This window comes from Vitis vinifera, chromosome 17, assembly GCF_030704535.1.
Source record: "Vitis vinifera cultivar Pinot Noir 40024 chromosome 17, ASM3070453v1".
Lineage (NCBI taxonomy): Eukaryota > Viridiplantae > Streptophyta > Magnoliopsida > Vitales > Vitaceae > Vitis > Vitis vinifera.
The window spans coordinates 2,751,007-2,768,441 of record NC_081821.1 but is presented as its reverse complement, the minus strand read 5'-3'; the positions used below and the strand labels follow the sequence as shown (position 1 = coordinate 2,768,441).

The 17,435-nt window shown below is 36.4% G+C and overlaps 2 protein-coding genes across 5 annotated transcripts; both read left to right on the top strand.

Annotated features, from left to right (window-relative positions):
- The first annotated feature begins 110 nt into the window (after window positions 1–110).
- On the top strand, window positions 111–1,834 carry LOC100853930 (peptidyl-prolyl cis-trans isomerase FKBP17-2, chloroplastic). The gene is made up of 3 exons (XM_003634156.4): window positions 111–859; window positions 1,253–1,297; window positions 1,392–1,834. The coding sequence occupies exons 1-3, from the start codon at window positions 483–485 to the stop codon at window positions 1,744–1,746; spliced, it is 777 nt and encodes a 258-aa protein (XP_003634204.1). The 5' UTR covers window positions 111–482; the 3' UTR covers window positions 1,747–1,834.
- Window positions 1,835–5,467: 3,633 nt separating this feature from the next.
- LOC100853969 (uncharacterized) lies at window positions 5,468–17,250 on the top strand. 4 transcript variants are annotated; one of them, XM_059734158.1, is made up of 10 exons: window positions 5,468–5,655; window positions 5,751–5,820; window positions 6,335–6,402; window positions 8,695–8,756; window positions 9,385–9,466; window positions 9,591–9,824; window positions 10,114–10,242; window positions 10,327–10,388; window positions 10,489–10,605; window positions 17,077–17,250. In XM_059734158.1, coding segments are annotated over exons 1-10 (876 nt in total). In that variant the 5' UTR covers window positions 5,468–5,604; the 3' UTR covers window positions 17,078–17,250. The 4 variants fall into 4 exon arrangements, with proteins under 4 accessions (XP_059590141.1, XP_003634205.1, XP_010663676.1 ...); XM_003634157.3 differs by having other exon boundaries at window positions 17,072–17,250; XM_010665374.2 differs by having other exon boundaries at window positions 17,066–17,250.
- The last annotated feature ends 185 nt before the right edge of the window (window positions 17,251–17,435 follow it).

Below are 17,435 nucleotides of genomic sequence, written 5' to 3'. Positions count from 1 at the left end.
TGAAATTGGGATTTGGGCAGTCTGATAAATGGAATACACTAGGGTTCCTTGAATTGTTTCTCAGTCAAAACCCGCTCATTAGCAGGTTTTTTTGTCAGAGCTCTTCCTCGCGGTTATTGACAATATCTGGGTATCAGTCTATTACAAATAGGAAACCTGGGGAGTGTAAATATAACCCTATTCCCCATCCTTTATTCCTTTGGAAATAGTTGGTTAAACTGGTATGGTAGAATTTGACATATATACTGTAACAGCAAGCTGAGCCTGAGGAAGCTTATATAATACGCTGAGCATGTTTGGCTTCCAAGTTTCCTTGCAGCCAAACACCCCCTGGAAAGAAAAGGAAACTGAAAACCACCATCTAAATTCTATCACACATAAGGATAAGGTAGGGACCATCCCTCTACTTATTGCAGTGACAGGATGATTTCTTTTCCCTCACCCATAACCCAACTTAACTAGGAGTCTCTCCAATCTTGAAAATGGCTGCTTTCTTTGGATCTCCACCATTTGTTTACCACCCACTCACAAGAACTCCCCACTTCTCTTCTTCTCAAACGCCCCCGCCGCCTCCCCCACCTACTCCACCTTCACAGCCGCAATCTCCAACTCCACCTTTGAGTATAACATCCTCGGAGCCACCAGCGGCAGCATCAGTTAAAGGCCAGCAACAGAAACCTACCAAGCCTGCTACTACCCCTGTCACCACTGCTGATTCAACAGATTGGATAGCTTCCACCTTGACAAGGAGGTTCGGCCTTGGTGCTGGCCTTGCATGGGCTGCCTTCCTCGCATTTGGGGTGGTCTCAGAACAGATCAAAACCCGCCTTGAAGTCTCCCAGCAAGAGGCAAATACAAGGTACGCAATCTAAGCTCAAGAGTTGAGTCGTCCTCACCAACTTTCAGGCTACTCATTTCATTAATTTTTTCTTTCAACTGAACTATTTCTGTAGTGAAACAGCTTCCCTTTACATTTCAACTTTTGGGCAATCTCAAAGTTAGTACTAGTACCCTATAAACTAGCTCACAAGGATGGAGATGATGTTATACTTATCCATCTTTAAGTCATATTCTGATCCCTAATCTTATAGTTAAAGCCCATTCTTTCAATTTTTAGCAAATTTGAAGTAATTTGATATATGCTGTGGAAAGCAAATACAGATATTCAATCTCATGGTTCATTGAATTTGAGGTTTAAATCTTCTGCTTCAGTCTTAGAATGCTTCCAATAACTGGACTCTGTCTTTTACAGGGATGTTGAAAAGGAAGAAGAGGTGGTCCTGCCTAATGGCATAAGGTACATCTTTTGTTTTTCTCACAAATTGCAATATTTTACCTCTTAAATTGTATGCAAGTATGTTGTTTTTTCATCACAAATACATATGAACCAGGTACTATGAGATGAGAGTCGGCGGCGGAGCGTCTCCAAGGCCAGGAGACTTGGTAGTGATTGATCTCAAGGGAAGTGTTCAAGGAAGTGGGGAAGTGTTTGTTGATACATTTGATGGTGAGAAGAAGTCATTGGCCCTGGTAATGGGGTCAAGGCCTTATACAAAGGGAATGTGTGAAGGGATAGAATCTGTATTGAGGTCTATGAAGGCTGGGGGTAAAAGAAGAGTGACAATTCCTCCCAGTTTAGGGTTTGGTGAGAAGGGTGCAGACTTAGGTTCAGGTCTGCAAATTCCCCCATCTGCTACTCTTGAATATATAGTTGAGGTTGATAAAGTTTCTATAGCTCCAGCCTGATTTTTACTTGTCTTCAAGAAAAACTATGAGCCATTTAGGAACTGTTATCAATTACCCATATCAGTAAACTTGACTATTATTCCTAGTAGCGGTTTTGTCTTCAATGGTTCCTCCCCCCACCCCCATCCCCCCATCCCATTAAGAACTTTCTATTTTATTTTTAATAATTTCTCATATTTATATAATTATTTTTTTAGATAATCTCAAGAAAATAACTAAAAATAATTAAAATATATTTTAAAAATAATTTTCAAAAACTCATTTTAGGAATAATTTACCTTGAAATGTGTACTATTTATTTCCTTATTTTTTTTAAAACAAAACTCTGATTTTAAAAACAGTGTAAACTATCCCATTAGAAAAAATTTCATCTCATACTATGACAGTTTATATCGATAACATATATATTTTAAGATATCATTTCTAATAGAATATGTATCCTTAAATATCATGGCACTATGTATCTAATAAGATATGTTATATCATACTTGATAATAAATAAAAAAATAAAGCGTTATTTTAAAAAAATTTAGATTTTTGTTTAAAATAAAATTATATTATATTTCAATATTTGGTATTAAAAAAATATTTAATTTAATTTAATTTAATGATATTTAGACATTGTTCAATAATTTAAAAACTATTAAATATTTATTTATTTATTAATAATATTCATAATTAAAATGTTTAAAATTTACAAATAAAATTTTTTATATTATATTATATTATTCAATATATAAAAAAAATTATATAGTAAATAATACTATATATATATATATATATATATATATATATATTACAATATAATTCATAACTATTTCTTTAGTTTTTATTTTTAACTACAAATTTAATTGTTTAATTAAAAAATTTTATCTTGCAAAATAAGTAATATAAAAATAAAAAATAATTTTTTTTGTATATCCTATATGTATATCTTATATCTCAACTTAAAAATAACATATTCCATGTATAAGGAATATAAAATAAAATATGGATAATAATATATTCTACTACTTATCTTTATCTTGTATTTAATTGAATATAAGTTATGATAAATGATAAAATATTGGGAGAATTACAGGATACGGTGGGTTAAATATGATAATTACAGGAAATGATGGTTTCTTTTGATAATTCTTAGAAAGGACAATAATAGACTTAAATACAAAAAATATCCTTCAACAAAATTTTTTAAAATTCAAAGCATTTAAAGCACCTCACTTGCTTTGTCATAACATTTATGATGGATGGACCCCACATTTATTGTAATTATTGATATTCACATTTTAAATCACAATTTTGGGTTTAACTGTTACCATTATTATATATAACAAGAGTATAATTTGTTATTTAAATTTACTATTTAAAACAAAAAATACTTCTAAAAACATTTTTAAAATAACATTTAATGTGTTTTTTTTTATTCTAATTTTTAATGTTATTAAGAAAAAACAAGTTTCATAATTATATAATAAAAATGATGATTTTTTCATATATATTTTTAAAATTTTAAATTGATAAATTATGTTTTTGTATTAAATTTGAGGAAGGTAGACTATTTAATTTTCATATATAACTTTTTTTCCCCCAATATATTAAGTGGATGATGTTAATGCATATGATATGTTGAATATTAATGAGACATAAAAAGTGATCTATAATATTATTACTTTTATTATAAAATACAGGTATAATAAAAATATATTATAATTACAATATAAATACACTTACATTACAATAAAACTTAATTAGGAAAATTTTGAACTTTTTTTTATAAAAATGATATTTTTGTATGATCCTACCATATTCCATAGCATATTTATATTATAAATCATTTATAAAAATAAATGAAATGCTAATTTGAATTCACAAGACTCATATATATATATATACATAAATTATTAAATAATTTCAATGGACCGGATGAATGATGTTAATATACTAATAATAATGTATTAACACCAATAGAGTATGAATAGACATTTTTAGAATTATTACTTTTATAATGAAATATAAATATGACATAAATGCATTATACTTATAATATAAATACACTAATGTTACAATATATTACAACATAATTTAATTTATTTTTGTTTAATTTTTTCAGGTGCGATATTACCCAATGAATAGTTGCGTGTTATTTCAATGAATAGTGGTGTGTTATTCAATTGAATATTTGTATATTTTTCGATTGATGAGTGCTTGTGATAAATAATTATTCATTCTATTATACTAACAAAGTTTTTAATTGTATGTTACATATATAAAACAACATAATAACCTTAGGATATGACTTTTACTTAGAAAATATTGAAAATTATTTTTTTTATTGGATTTTCTTAAAAATCGTAATATTTTATTAAAAAGATATAGATATAAATATATCTTTTTTTTAACCCACTGAAAGAGTAAAAAAAATGACAAATTTATTGATGTGATAGTATAAAATAATTTATAATTAATACAAAATAATAAACTAGATTAATAATGCACAATTTATTAGATTATTTTTATGAAAATTCTAACTTTCAATTGGACTTATCATTTCCAAGTCCATTCAAGTAAATAATAAAATTAGTTTTATCATTTACTTTTATAAGTAAAACTTTATAATACAAGTTGTATTGTTCAAAAGTGAAAAACAATTTTTTGGGACAAGAGATATGCATTATTGATTGACACCTACCATCATGTGTGAGTCCCACATTATTGACAATCTCAAAATTATTTATTAATAATATAGAAAACATATTCAATGGTAAAATTATCGTCTAAAAATTCTTAAGATAACTGACATTTCCCGTAATAAACAAATTTGTGTCGTTTTTGGTAATGTATCAATTGCTATGCATCACAAAAAAAAAAAAATTCAAAGGAAAAGGGGTAAAGAAGCTTTTGATTTTACCAAATTTTGAGAAAAATAGTTGGTTTTGCGGGTGTACCTACCTCTGCTATAGTGCCCCCTAAAAATGCCTTGCAATTTTTGCGATTAAGGGGACTTGAACCCAAACAAAAAAATTAACCTTCAACTTAGCTTACCACTGGATAGGTTTATCCATTGTTAAAAAATATTGCATCAAACATATATATTCAAAGTTACCATATAAATAAAATATTAAAAGAATATCTTAGAGAACAAATTAATTATAATTATTTTATAATTAAATATAATTTTTTTTATTGATTACAAAAAATATAAAAATTATTATAATAATTTTCTTCATAGTATTTTTAATATCATTAATAGATTAATTAAATATTAAAAAATTATATATATATATATATATATATATATATTATAATTTATTTTATATCATTTAGTACAATAAAATTGAATGAATCATAATTTTAATATTAATTAAAATTAGTCATATTATAATAAGATATCACAATATTATTATCAAATAATATTTGATATAATTTAATAATAAATTTATACTTATAAAATTCATATTTTATATATATATATATATATAATATTATTATTAAATATAATAAATTATATTATACATATATAATTTTTTTAATAAAATAATTTTAAAATATTTATTATACTTTTAATTATATTTTTATAAAACTTTTATTATATTTTTATAAATTCTAGGGTTTTACCCATTTTTTTTTAAATATGTACTTATATATGTCAGATATATCTATATCCTCCATATAATATATCCTCAATATATTTATCCGTATATTCAAAGTACGATTATATTGGTTATTACCCATTTTTTTCATTCCTGTTCTCAGTCCTGTTCGAATCCCAGCCACACGACCGTTCTCACGCGGCCACGCCAACTATACTTTGAAAAACACCTGATCAAAGATAAGGCATAGTTGCAGAGGAGAGAAGCGATGGGAACCGTTATCGATTCCCATTTCTTAGCTCTCACAGCCATTGTCACTGTATCGTTTTTTTCTCAATCTCTTTAAAACACATCAACCCACATCTTGTTTATCTGTCTATTCATTTGGATGTTGGTTTTGTATGGGTTTGGCAGGTGGGTTATCAGTTTTTGTTCTTCATTATCACAGCTCTTCTCAAGTTCGATAAAGTCACTGACTTCGCTGGTACGTCTTTTATCTTTTCCCCTCTTCTTCTTTACGCCTCTAATTTTCCAAGTCCTTGGGATGTTTGTTTTCCGAGTAAACTTTTGAAAAATTTCTCCTTCGCTCAGTCAGGAAAATTCATAACCTTAGGACCTTTATGACCATGAGAGGTGAAAATGGTGTGGAGTCGTGTTTTTTGATGGAGTTTCCTGACACCGTTTTCAGAAAAAGAAAAAAAAATTCACATTTTTAGGAAATTTCGACTTTTCTCTTCTTTCTCTCCAGTTTCCTCAACAACCCATTAAGGAAATTGTCTCGTTTATTCTTTTTCATTGCTGGGAAAAGGAAATAAATTGCTGGATTTTCTTAGTCTGTAAAACCAGAAAATATAAGCCTCCAATCAACTAAGCCCAATCCAACTGTTTGGCATGGATCGAGATTATTTGGAATCCAAAACAGGATCAGACATGATTCAAAGTTTTGTGTTATGCGATTAAGTAATATAATTGAGTTTTTCTTTCTAATTAATTCCCAGGAAGCACGAACTTTGTTATACTTGCTGTGTTAACTTTGGTCTTGAAAGGAACGTGGCATTTTAGACAGGTAATATTCCTCCCCCTCCCAATACAAATATCAATTTTTATTCTGTCGTGGATTCAAAAGAACCAGGTTTACATCTTTGACTATCAATAAATAGTAGGAAAATTCTGTGCAACCTTTGGAGGTACCTGACCTCCGGAATCTCAACTATTGGATGTTAGAAATCAATCACAATGGTTGAATTTTCAATGGCCAAGAAATATTGATATGGTATCTCTGCTGCACCACAGAATGGACCGAAGCAATGACTTGAGCCACTCTGTAATGGGTCTGTCCGAGTCCATTTAATCATTTTCTAGGCTTAAGTTGTTTGATAAAATCCTATTTGGTCTAATGCAAATTTCATTGGTTGGATATATGTAAGTTCAGTACAAATTTTGACAGTAATGAAGTTACAAAACGATGTTGAAAAATGAATTCCCAATATGGTCAGAGTCTGGTTGGAGAAGATTCAATGCAACTTTTTGGGGGATGGCTTGTGAGAAGAAATTTTGTCTAGTGAATTGAGATATTATTTGGATGGAAAAAAGGGTAAAGAAGGGTTGGGGATCAAAACTTCTTATACCTTGTAAAAGGCTTTGTTGGGAAAATGGTTGTGGAGGTTATTGAGCTTAGTGGTCTTTGGAGATGGGTGAAGAATGTAAACTTTATTGTTAAATCTTTCTATATTTCCTTGTCCTCAAGGAGTTCCTTACTAAGGAGGTGTGGAATTTTAGGGCACCTCATAAAGTGTGTTCCTTTCTTAAGGAAGCTGCTGAGGAAAGAATTCTGACTATTGATCAAACTTATGAGAAAAGGGGTGGTCATTGATTAACAAGTGTTGCTTGTGTAAGAATTGAGAGTTGACAAATCATATTCTCATACAATGGTAAGGATTACCTTCTTTGAGGCCTTTCCTCTTAGTGTTTGGATTTCAGATGTTGCTTGTGTAAGAATTGGAAGTTGACAAATCATGCTTTTTGATAGGTGAACTTTTTTTTTCCTTTTTTCTTTTCTTTTCTTTTTCTTCTTCTTCTTTTTTTTTTTTTTTGAAATCGCCATTGGAACATGAACTTGGGACCTCCCACGTTCCCACCCTCATATGTAGTAAGAATCACTTGCTTTGAGACCTTTTGCTCCCCTCGTTTTGGATTTCCATGGGGCATTCCTATGGTCTGTCAGAAAGTGACTATTTGAGTGGCACGTAGAGTGGTGGGCAAGCAGTAGAGGAAATTGTGGTAGTTAGCCCCTCTTTGCTTGTTTTGATGCATCTGTAGGCTGCATTGTATCTGAGTTTTTTGAAGCTTACAAAAAAAAATTGTATCTGAGTTTTTTGAAGAGGTAGAGTGCTCTTCTCGAAGTGTCTTTTGTTAGCTCTTGGTTTGAGTGGTCTAAAGCTGAATTTTTGTTTTTTAATTCTTTGCTTGAGTGGTCTAAGGTTTGGAGTTGGAACTTTTAATATTACCGTTTTGAGTTTTATTGATGGAACTAGTTAAGGGTTAGGGGTTGTGGTCTTTTGTCATTTTTCTTCCTCGCCTTCGCCCTTGGTCATCCCATATACACTTCTTGTCTTCACCCTCGGTTGTATCATATATTCTTTTTTGCCTTCATATGTTTTGGACATTAGACAAATGTGTCTCTGAATGCATATCTGTCCTTTATTTCCACAACACCAAGAAAGCTACATATAATGTCATATTAGATCCATGATCAAAAAACCTAAAACCAAAAATCAATTTGTTGACATATGTTTCAACTTGAGTCACAATATCAAATTTTTGCAGCTCAACACTTTCATCATCAAAACAAAATGGTGATCAGAAAGCAGATCTTCTTGAAGTAAATCTCTCAAACTTGGGAAAGAAAACTGTTGCTGACCATTGACCCATGGAAGTAGCTCTGAAGAGTTTATATACTTCAGTTGGACTATCTGGCCTTTAGTTGGATTGTTCAACTCCATTTGGTTAACATTTTTATATGCTTATTTAAGGAAACAGACGTAAATATACTAAACCATAATATGCTAGTGCTCATGGTTCTGCTTATCTGCTAAGTTGTACTCAAGTGTGTATGTGTGTGCACATGTGTGCTAGCATTTATGGAGTTTCTGATCTGCTAAGTGGTACTAATATGTTTGTATGTTCGTGTATTTGCATTAAAAGCCTTGAGGTTCTCTTATGTTTCTTAGTACTCACTAGTCTTGTATTTGTTAAACTATTCCTTCTGAGGATGCCTTCTGCAATAAAATCTGTAAACAAATTTTTGCTGAGACATTTTTGTGTGATATACTTATGATTTTGGTGCTCTATTTTTCAGGTAGTTTTGACCTTGCTTGTAGTAATATGGGGCCTTCGACTGGGAATTTTTCTGTTAATGAGGTGTGGATGAGAATAACATTACACGAAATCACACTTTCCATTCTACATGGGATTCTACAAATTGCCCTTATTTGAGCCATTCTCATTTTGTTTGATTACTACTTCTTGAATACCCAATGTTCTTAAAAAAAAAAATGTACAATTGGCTGCTCTTATAAACTTCCTTTGAATGTCACTAGTAATAAGTAAATCCCACAGCAGCCTTGATGCACAGCTCCTCTTCTCTAATTCCATAAGAACTACCTTTTTAATCTCCTCTCATGGTACAAGTACTGTTTTAAAAATCGGACTGGACCACATGATTGAAACATCAATTTTATTACTCTCCTCAATAAGGCTACCCAGTGTTATTATGGATTATATAACCAGGGTTGAGAATTGGGGGGGTCACGCCCTAGCCTCATCGGCCTAAGCCTTTACTGTTTTAAAAATTGAACTGGACCAGAAGATTGATACATCAGTTTTAGTACCCTCCTCAATTAAGGCTGCTCAGTGTTATTATGGATTCTACAACTTTTGCAACATTACTTCCTGCCACCGTATAGAACAGGAAAGAATCCTCTTTATGAAAATGGCAGTTGGGTAATGATTTCAATAATGATTATAATGTTCTCTATCTTCTTATCAGGATTTTGCAATGGGGTGAGGATAGGCGCTTTGATGAAATGCGCAGTAATTTGGGGAAATTGGCAGTTTTCTGGACATTTCAGGTTTTCTAGCTTCCTCTGTTTCATCCTAGTGTTATCTATTGATTGTCTTGCCTGTTCATGGTTTTTGACACCAATTTGTATTTTACCCAAGTTTTGTTATAAACCTATTTCTCACTTATGGCAGGCTGTCTGGGTATGGACTGTGAGTTTACCTGTGACAATAGTTAATGCTAGTGGCAGAGATCCATCTCTTCAAGCTGCAGACATAATTGGTTGGATTATGTGGTCAGTGGGAATTACAATTGAAGCTTCGGCGGATCAGCAAAAGTTGTCATTCAAGAATTCCCCAGAGAATAGAGGAAAGTGGTGTAATGTTGGAGTCTGGAAATACACCCGTCATCCAAACTATTTTGGTGAGGTTAGTGCTACCATCTCTCTTAATTCACACTTTTTGTGGAACTGATGCTCCACATGCACCTGTACTAACAAAAGCCAGAGTTATGTTAGCTCCTCAACTTGAGGGCCTGACTGACAACAAATTAACTGCAGTCTTGGAGCATTGTAGTAGCTGGATTTGTCTCAGTTGGAAAAAAAATGAATATCATGCTTGTTTAGGCTGTCAAATTGGAAAACAATAGTGTTAGATTTCACTTTCTTGATTTCATTTCCATAGAAATGAAAGGAAGGATGATGAATGTTGTCGACAGATTTTGCTTTGGTGGGGAATCTTTGTTGCTTCCACCCCTGTCCTGGAAGGTGCAGAATGGCTTGTAATCCTTGGACCAATCTTCCTCACATTGTTGCTTCTTTTTGTCAGTGGCATACCATTGCTTGAGGTTTGTTTGTCCTGCCTTCAGTTCAAGTACAAATATCATGCCACTTGAGTATTTGCTTATGTTGTACAACATGGATGGAAGCAGGAATCAGCAGATAAGAAGTTTGGCAATGTGGCTGGATACAGGCTCTATAAAAGCACAACTAGGTCAGATTCGTCAGTTTGTTTTTTAAAACTCATTTATTTCTTGTAGTATTGTTTTGACGAGAGAAATCAAGTTTCTAAACCTAAAATATATGCATTCCAGCCCTCTTGTTCCACTCCCCCCAGTGGTGTATGGGAACTTGCCCTCATGGTTCAAAACAACATTCCTCCTTGAGTTTCCTTTCTACAGTCGAAATCTTCCTCAAGAAGGACAAAACTGGTAAACTACAATCTGCTGCAAACATTATTATGTGTTTCTCTATGATGTTTCATGCAAAGACTGTAAATATGTTGATGCATTATATTTGAAGTATCTCAAGGCATTTACCTGAGCATATCACAGAACTTGCCGTATCTGCTCTGCATGTGTTCTATTATCCTGGTGACAATGAACAGCAGAGGAAATTTTGGATTCACAATTTTTTTCCTATGCCCAGTGTTTCTCTGGAGCCAGAATATTTCTTAGAAATTATTTCCTTTTTCCTTTTACCACTTCTCTTAAAAGCACATGAGATTCCCATCCTTATCTGTAATATGTCTCTATCAATGAGTTCTTGCAAGTATGGAGAAGTGGGTTCAGGCAGAATATTTTATCCAAAACCCTGGTCTGAGTTGGTTCTATTCATTCTAAATAGTCATAACACTGCGAGAAAAACTCCACCTCCAACTACTCTACCTAATGAGAGGGAGAAGCTGTTGGTTTGAAATTGAGTCGAAGTCGTTTGAAGTCTTGGTAGAGGAAGTCCGAGGGAAGTTAAAAGGTATCATCTTGGAGAGAAGTAGAGGCTTCTCCTCTTGGATTCGGTTCGGGGAGTTGAGTCTAAGGAACCTGTTGGAAGGAATCGAAGAATGTTGTAGGGAGGAGAAGGAAGGAAGATTGGTAAAAGTTTTGGAGGATGAGGGGAGAAAGTTTAGGTTGGATAGGTGTGTTAACAGGGCGGGGAGGTTCGTCCTGTGTTCTGTTGTCGACTTGGAGTCAAAGAGATTTTGCTTAGTGTTCCCTGAAGGAAAGGGGGTTGGGCCACTTTGGCTGAGAAACTCTGGGCCCTTGGGGTGGTTACTCGAGCTGAAGCAAAGACTGAAGCGGTGTCTGTAGTTGGCAAGGCTAAGAAGAGCCTTGGTAAACGGTGGAGTGTGAGAAGAAGGCGTTTATGGATGTTGCCAGAGAGTCGGCTGGAAGGATAGGAGATGCGTTTTGGCTACAGCTTGAAGGTAGAGAGTTGAGGGGTAGGGAGGACTTGCTGGGTCGTTGCTTAGTTGGTAGGTGGGGTGATGGCCCGATGTTGGAGTTGGATCTGGCCTCGCTAAGGAGATGAGGGGAGCGCCTTTGGAATCTTAAGAGGGGAGTGAGATTCTCGAAGCTGGGAGGAGCATTTTTTATGCTGGAGTTTGAAGATGGGGAGGAGGCAGAGAGAGTGTTAAAGAGGAGGGTGTGTCACTACAAGGAAACTTGCTGCATTTGGAGAGGTAGAGTGCGGAGGCAGCGGGTTGCTTGCGCTTAGGTAGTCTAGCCAAAGAAGTTTGGGTGAGGGTGGCAGGTCTCCCGCTTCACTGTTGGAGTGGGGAGGTGTTCAAAAAAATTGGTGACTGCTGTGGAGGCTTCGTTGAAGTGGATGATGAAACAAAGAGGTTTTCTCAGCTCTAATGAACTAGAATTTTGGTGAAGTCGGGGGGAAAAGATCTTCCGGGAACGTTGCATCTGGTAGTGAACTCTTCTTGTTATACAGTCCAATTATAGTGGGAGGTGCTGCCATGGGTATTTGTAGTGGTGCCGATGAATAGGTTGAGAGGGAGTGAGGGGGAAAAGGTTAGGGAAGTGGGTTCACGTGCGGGGAGTAGTGTGGGTTTGGTGAAGGATTATTGGCATGTTGTAGGGGATGGTGGGTCTTGCACAGTCAAAGAGGTCAGGGGTGAAGAGAAAGGCGATGGAGACGGGTCTGCAAAAATCTCTGACGGTGTTACAGGCTTTGGGGACGGTAGATGAGAGAAAGAGGGTACATGGGTGCGCTGAAGAGCTAATAGAGGGTTTGTAGTTGTTAATGGATGCGGGCCTGTTAGGATGGATGCTTGGGCCCAAGAGGATGCAGGCCTGTCAAGGAAAAATGAAGGCCCTTCAAAAATTTTAAATTGTGGGTTGGGTCGTGCTATAAAGGAAGATGAGGGGTGTGGGCCTAGATCCGTTTGGGAGGTGGGGCAGTCCAGTGGGGTAGCAGAGAAGGATTCGGTTCCGGACCGAGTCTTTTTGGGCGAGTATTTAAAAGAGGGTAGGGCATTGGGAAGTCGCCTGTTCTCCTAGAGGTGGAATGCCAAAGAAGAAATGGTCGGTGGAAAGGGGCTTGTAGAGGCAGAAGGGGCTCTCACTAGGTTTTCTTCAGCTCACGCGTGTCTTATGGAGAAAGCTTCTAGGTACTCCATCCTTTCGCCTTCTTTTTTTTGCATTTGCAGGGGACAGAACTCTTCTTCTTCTCCTTTCTTTGGGGTGGAAAGGCCTTTGATCAAGGTAGGGGAGGGCCAAGGTGCAATCGTCAAGTTGAAGGAAAGCAAAAAGGAGCTGTCTGTGAACCCTCTTTGGGTGTTATTGGTGGAAGAAAGGGATTTTGAGAAGGGTGATGGTGGGTCTATCCCGAAGAGGGAGGTGGGTGATGGAGTGGTAGAGGAAGAGGGAAAGGATGTGGAATCGTGGAGGTGCAGTTGCTTGGCGAAATTTTGTCACTGTTTGGGAATGCCCACTAAGGGATTCGAAGGGGAGATTCTGAAGCTTCTTAAAAAAATGAAGGAGAAAAGAGAACGATTTGAGAAGGTGATCGGAAAAAAAGAGGAAAGGATAGAGACCCTCTAGATTCGACCGAGAGCTAAAGAAACTAGAATGTTCTGTGAATTACGATGGGTCAGGAGGGGATCGGGGCCAATCAAAGTGTTTTAGACGAAATTTCAAATCCTTTCGTGGAATGTAAGGGTGGCAAATGATAGAGATAAGAGAAAATTGATAAAGGATATTATTAAAGCTCAAAAAGTGGATTTAGTGTGCCTGTAGGAAACAAAAATTCAGGAGATGACTAGTGGGATTGTGAGAAATCTCAGGGTGGGAAGATGTTTGGAGTGGGGGGTTATGAATTCAAGGGGTGCAGCAGGGGTGGAGGTGGGGAAGGAGAGGGGAGTGGGGAGGGGTGTTGTGGTGCTCTGGGACAATAGGGTGTTATAGTTGGTGGAGATGGAGGTGGGCAACTTCTCAGTCTCTTGTTGCATCAAGAATTGCGATGACGGTTTTTGCTGGAGTTTCATAAGGGTTTGTGGACCCACGTTGAAGTTGGAAAGAGAAGATTTTTGGAGTGAACTAGGGGATGTTAGAGGATTGTGGAGCGATCCTTGGTGCATGGCAGGAGATTTTAACATGATTAAATTCCCTTTTAAGAATAGTAGAGGAGGCCGATTGTCTTCGACAATGAGGAGATTCTTAGAGGTGATTAAGGACTTAGAACTAAGGGATCTGCCCCTTCAGGGGGGTCTTTTCACTTGGAGTGGAGGCTTAAATAATCGGTTAAAGTCGAGAATTGATCGGTTTTCTCATCTCTGAAGAGTGAGAAGTTCATTTTCCGAGGGCCATTAAAGTTGCTTTGGCTAGGCCGGTTTCAAATCACTTTTTGATTCTTCTAGATAGGGGAGGAATGAGAAGAGGGCCCACTCCCTTTAGATTTGAAAACATGTGGCTGAAGGAGGAGGGCTTTAAGGTGGTGCTGAGAAAGTGGTGGGAGGGGATTTCGGTTGCTTTGTGTGGAGTTTGAATGCAACCTTTCTAGTGTTGATCCCAAAGAAAAGGGGGGTTGAGGACTTGAAGGATTTTAGGCCAATTAGCTTGGTGGGAGGGCTGTACAAGTGGCTAACCAAGGTGTTGGCTAATAGGCTGAAGGGGGTGTTAGCTAAGGTGATCTCAACGACCCAAAATGCGTTTGTGAAGGGGCAGCAGATTATGGATGCAGTGCTTATTGTTAATGAAGCAATAGACTTGATCTTGAAAAGCAATAGAGAGACGGTTCTTTGCAAATTGGACATTGAGAAAGCCTATGATCATGTGGAGTGGTTTTTTTTTTTTTGTCAGTTTTGGAGAAGATGGGGTTCGAGGAAAAGTGGCGTAGCTAGATTAAATGGTGTTTTTCCACAGCTAGGTTTTCTATTTTGGTTAATGGAATCCCTATTGGGTTTTTTCAGAGCTCAAAGGGTTTAAAGCAAGGAGACCCCATTTAGCCTTATTTGTTCGTGATAGCGATGGAGACATTTAGCTGTCTATTAAAGAGAGAAGTTTCTGGATGCTTTTTATCGCCTTGTTCGGTTCGGGGAAGAGAGGGTGAAGGGGTCTAAGTCTTTCACTTGCTGTTTGCTGACGATACATTGATTTTTTGTGAGGTGAGGGAGGAGCAGATGATGTTTTTGTGTTGGCTATTAATGTGGTTTGAGGCAATTTTGGGGTTGAGAGTAAATTTGGATAAAAGTGAGTTGATTCCAGTTGGTAGGGTAGAGAATGTGGAAGAGTTGGTTGAAGAGCTTGGTTGTAAGGTAGGGAGACTATTGTCCACTTACTTAAGGATGCCATTGGGTGCTCTTTTTAAATCTACAACCGCATTGGGTGCTCTTTTTAAATCTACAACCGCTTCGGATAGAATTGAAGAGACTCTGCAAGAGATTGGCTATGTGGAAACAACAATATATTTCTTAGGGAGGGAAGATCACCTTGATTCGTAGTACTTTGTCTAGCCTGCTAATCTATTTCATGTCTATTCTCCAGTTGCCTAGGGCTATTAGAATGAGATTGGAGCAGATTCAAAGGGATTTTCTATGGCGTGGCGGGGCTCTTGAGCGAAGACCTCATTTAATAAGGTGGATGATCATTTGTTTAGATAAAAGGAAAGGAAGGTTGGGGTTTAAGAGTCTTGCGACACTCAATAGGGCTCTCCTTGGCAAATGGAGTTGGCGTTTTGCAAATGAAAGAAAGACCCTTTGGAACCAAGTGATTAGAGGGAAATATGGGGAGGAAAGAGGCGGGTGGAGCACTTGTGAGGCTAGGAAGGCTTATGGAGTTGGGTTGTGGAAAGCAATTAGAAAGTTGGGGCATCTAGTGACCCATAGATTTGACTTTGTGGTGGGTGATGGAAGGAAGGTGAGCTTTTGGAAAGATAAGTGGTGTAGAACTACTCCTTTGTGTGAGTCATTCCCCTCTTTATTTGCCCTAACAACTTCTAAAGAGGCTTGGGTGAATGAAGTTTGGACAACTTTTGGGAAAAGGGGAGGAAGTTGGAGCCCTTGCTTCTCTAGGCCTTTCAATGATTGGGAAATGAAAGAGGTGGAAAGGTTGTTTTGTTGTTTGGGTGGGAAGAAGGTAAATGTGGATGAGGAGGATAGGGTGAGGTGGTTGGACTCAAAGGATGTCTTGTTCTTGGTTAAGTCCTTTTATAGAGCCTTGTAGTCGGACTCTCTAGTTTCTTTCCCTTCGAAGATTATATGGAATTCTTGTGTGCAGCCTAAATTAAGTTTCTTTGCTTGGTAGGCTTCATGGGGAAAAGTCCTAACCTTGGACCGAATTCAGAAGAGAGGTTGGGCTTTAGCTAATGGATGTTTTTTTTTTGCCAAACGTTTGAGGAGTCTATTGATCATCTCCTTCTCCATTGTGAAAAGACAAGGGAAGTGTGGATGTTGCTCTTTTCATCATTTGGAGTGTCTTGGGTGTTTCCCTCTTCAGTAAAGGAAACCCTCTTAGGGTGGAGGGGGTCCTTTGTGGGTAAAAAGCGTAAGGTTGTGTGGCAAGTAGGTCCGTTATGTTTGTTTTGGTCTGTTTGGAAGGCAAGGAATAGAATTGCCTTTGAAGATAGTGTGTTGTCCATCCAAAAGCTGAAAGCTTCTTTTGTGTATTTACTGTTGTTGGAGACCAAATTATTTATAAAAGGTGGTCTTTTGACCTTAATAGATTTTATTGATTGGGTGGGTTCTCAGTGAGGGAGAAGGTTTTTTTGTTTTCTTGTTGTTTTGGGTTCGCTGTAAGGGGGTGAGTGTCTCTATACTGTACATCTTTGAGTTGCTATTTTAGCACCTCTTCGTAATACAATTCTTTTGGTTATTTATCAACAAAAAAAAAAAAAAAAATCCTCTATCAATGTGATGTTCTTAGCTTTGATATGTGGACATGGGTTCTCCCTCGGCCATCAGTAGGGATTTCCCTTGACTTTTCAACTCAATGATGATCTGCTGGCTTTTGTACGGAAAGCATCTCTTAGCTTTCACACTGGCATATGCTAGATGCTTGCTTTGTGAAGTGAACACTACATCGGGTAGTTAATTTGTTTCTGTTGGCAAAAGAAGTAGGAAAACTGTTAGGCCAAAATTTTGAACTGATAGTAAAGTTGCCAGTACTATTAAATTCCCCCTTCCACCCTTTAATGGTCTCGCATGAACCATCCTTGAAGCCATATTCTCATCTGGTCCTTGGCATCTGTTCCTTTTAGTTTCCAATTGTCCTTCATTTCAATATTATCATGCCTGATGAAGTTGGTTAGTAGAGGCAAAATGCATCAAATTGATAGTCAGGAATAGAACAAATGTAAATGCATAATACTAGTTTATGATATGCAAAGCTGCATTTCATGGATGGTATCGATTCATTGTTTTTTAAGACATTCAACAATTTGTGCAAGGTATAGAACAGACAGGAAACAAAGCAGCAGCGGAGTGAAGATGGGCTAGCAGCTGTTGAACCTTCTGATTCCGAAATGATTCATTCCCTTATTGAATCAGTTGATGTATGGTATTATTGGCTACGTATGTTGCAACACATCTTGTTACTTTCTTAAATGGTGAAAATGGATATTCTTAGGGGACCTGTCATGTGTCTTTTTGCTTTCATTTATTTATTTGTTTGTATTTTTCTTAAGAATTGTTTACTCTCTTGTTAGCTGAAGTTGGACAGGTTTAGTTTTGTTCAAAGCTTTTTAACTGTCCTTGGATGTAAGAGAGCAGGAGAAGACCCCAGACCCATCGACTCTGCTTTGAAAATCTTTTAGGATC

What these genes read in the sequence shown, in the direction of transcription:
- LOC100853930 (XM_003634156.4), top strand. Translation starts at nt 483, where the DNA reads ATGGCTGCTTTCTTTGGATCTCCACCATTTGTTTACCACCCACTCACA. An exon ending in CAGCAAGAGGCAAATACAAG is followed by an intron (nt 860 to 1,252) that starts GTACGCAATCTA and finishes TGTCTTTTACAG; the next exon opens with GGATGTTGAAAAGGAAGAAG. An exon ending in GTCCTGCCTAATGGCATAAG is followed by an intron (nt 1,298 to 1,391) that starts GTACATCTTTTG and finishes CATATGAACCAG; the next exon opens with GTACTATGAGATGAGAGTCG.
- LOC100853969 (XM_059734157.1), top strand. Translation starts at nt 5,605, where the DNA reads ATGGGAACCGTTATCGATTCCCATTTCTTAGCTCTCACAGCCATTGTC. An exon ending in GAACGTGGCATTTTAGACAG is followed by an intron (nt 6,403 to 8,694) that starts GTAATATTCCTC and finishes TCTATTTTTCAG; the next exon opens with GTAGTTTTGACCTTGCTTGT. An exon ending in CCTCAAGAAGGACAAAACTG is followed by an intron (nt 10,606 to 10,696) that starts GTAAACTACAAT and finishes TTATATTTGAAG; the next exon opens with TATCTCAAGGCATTTACCTG.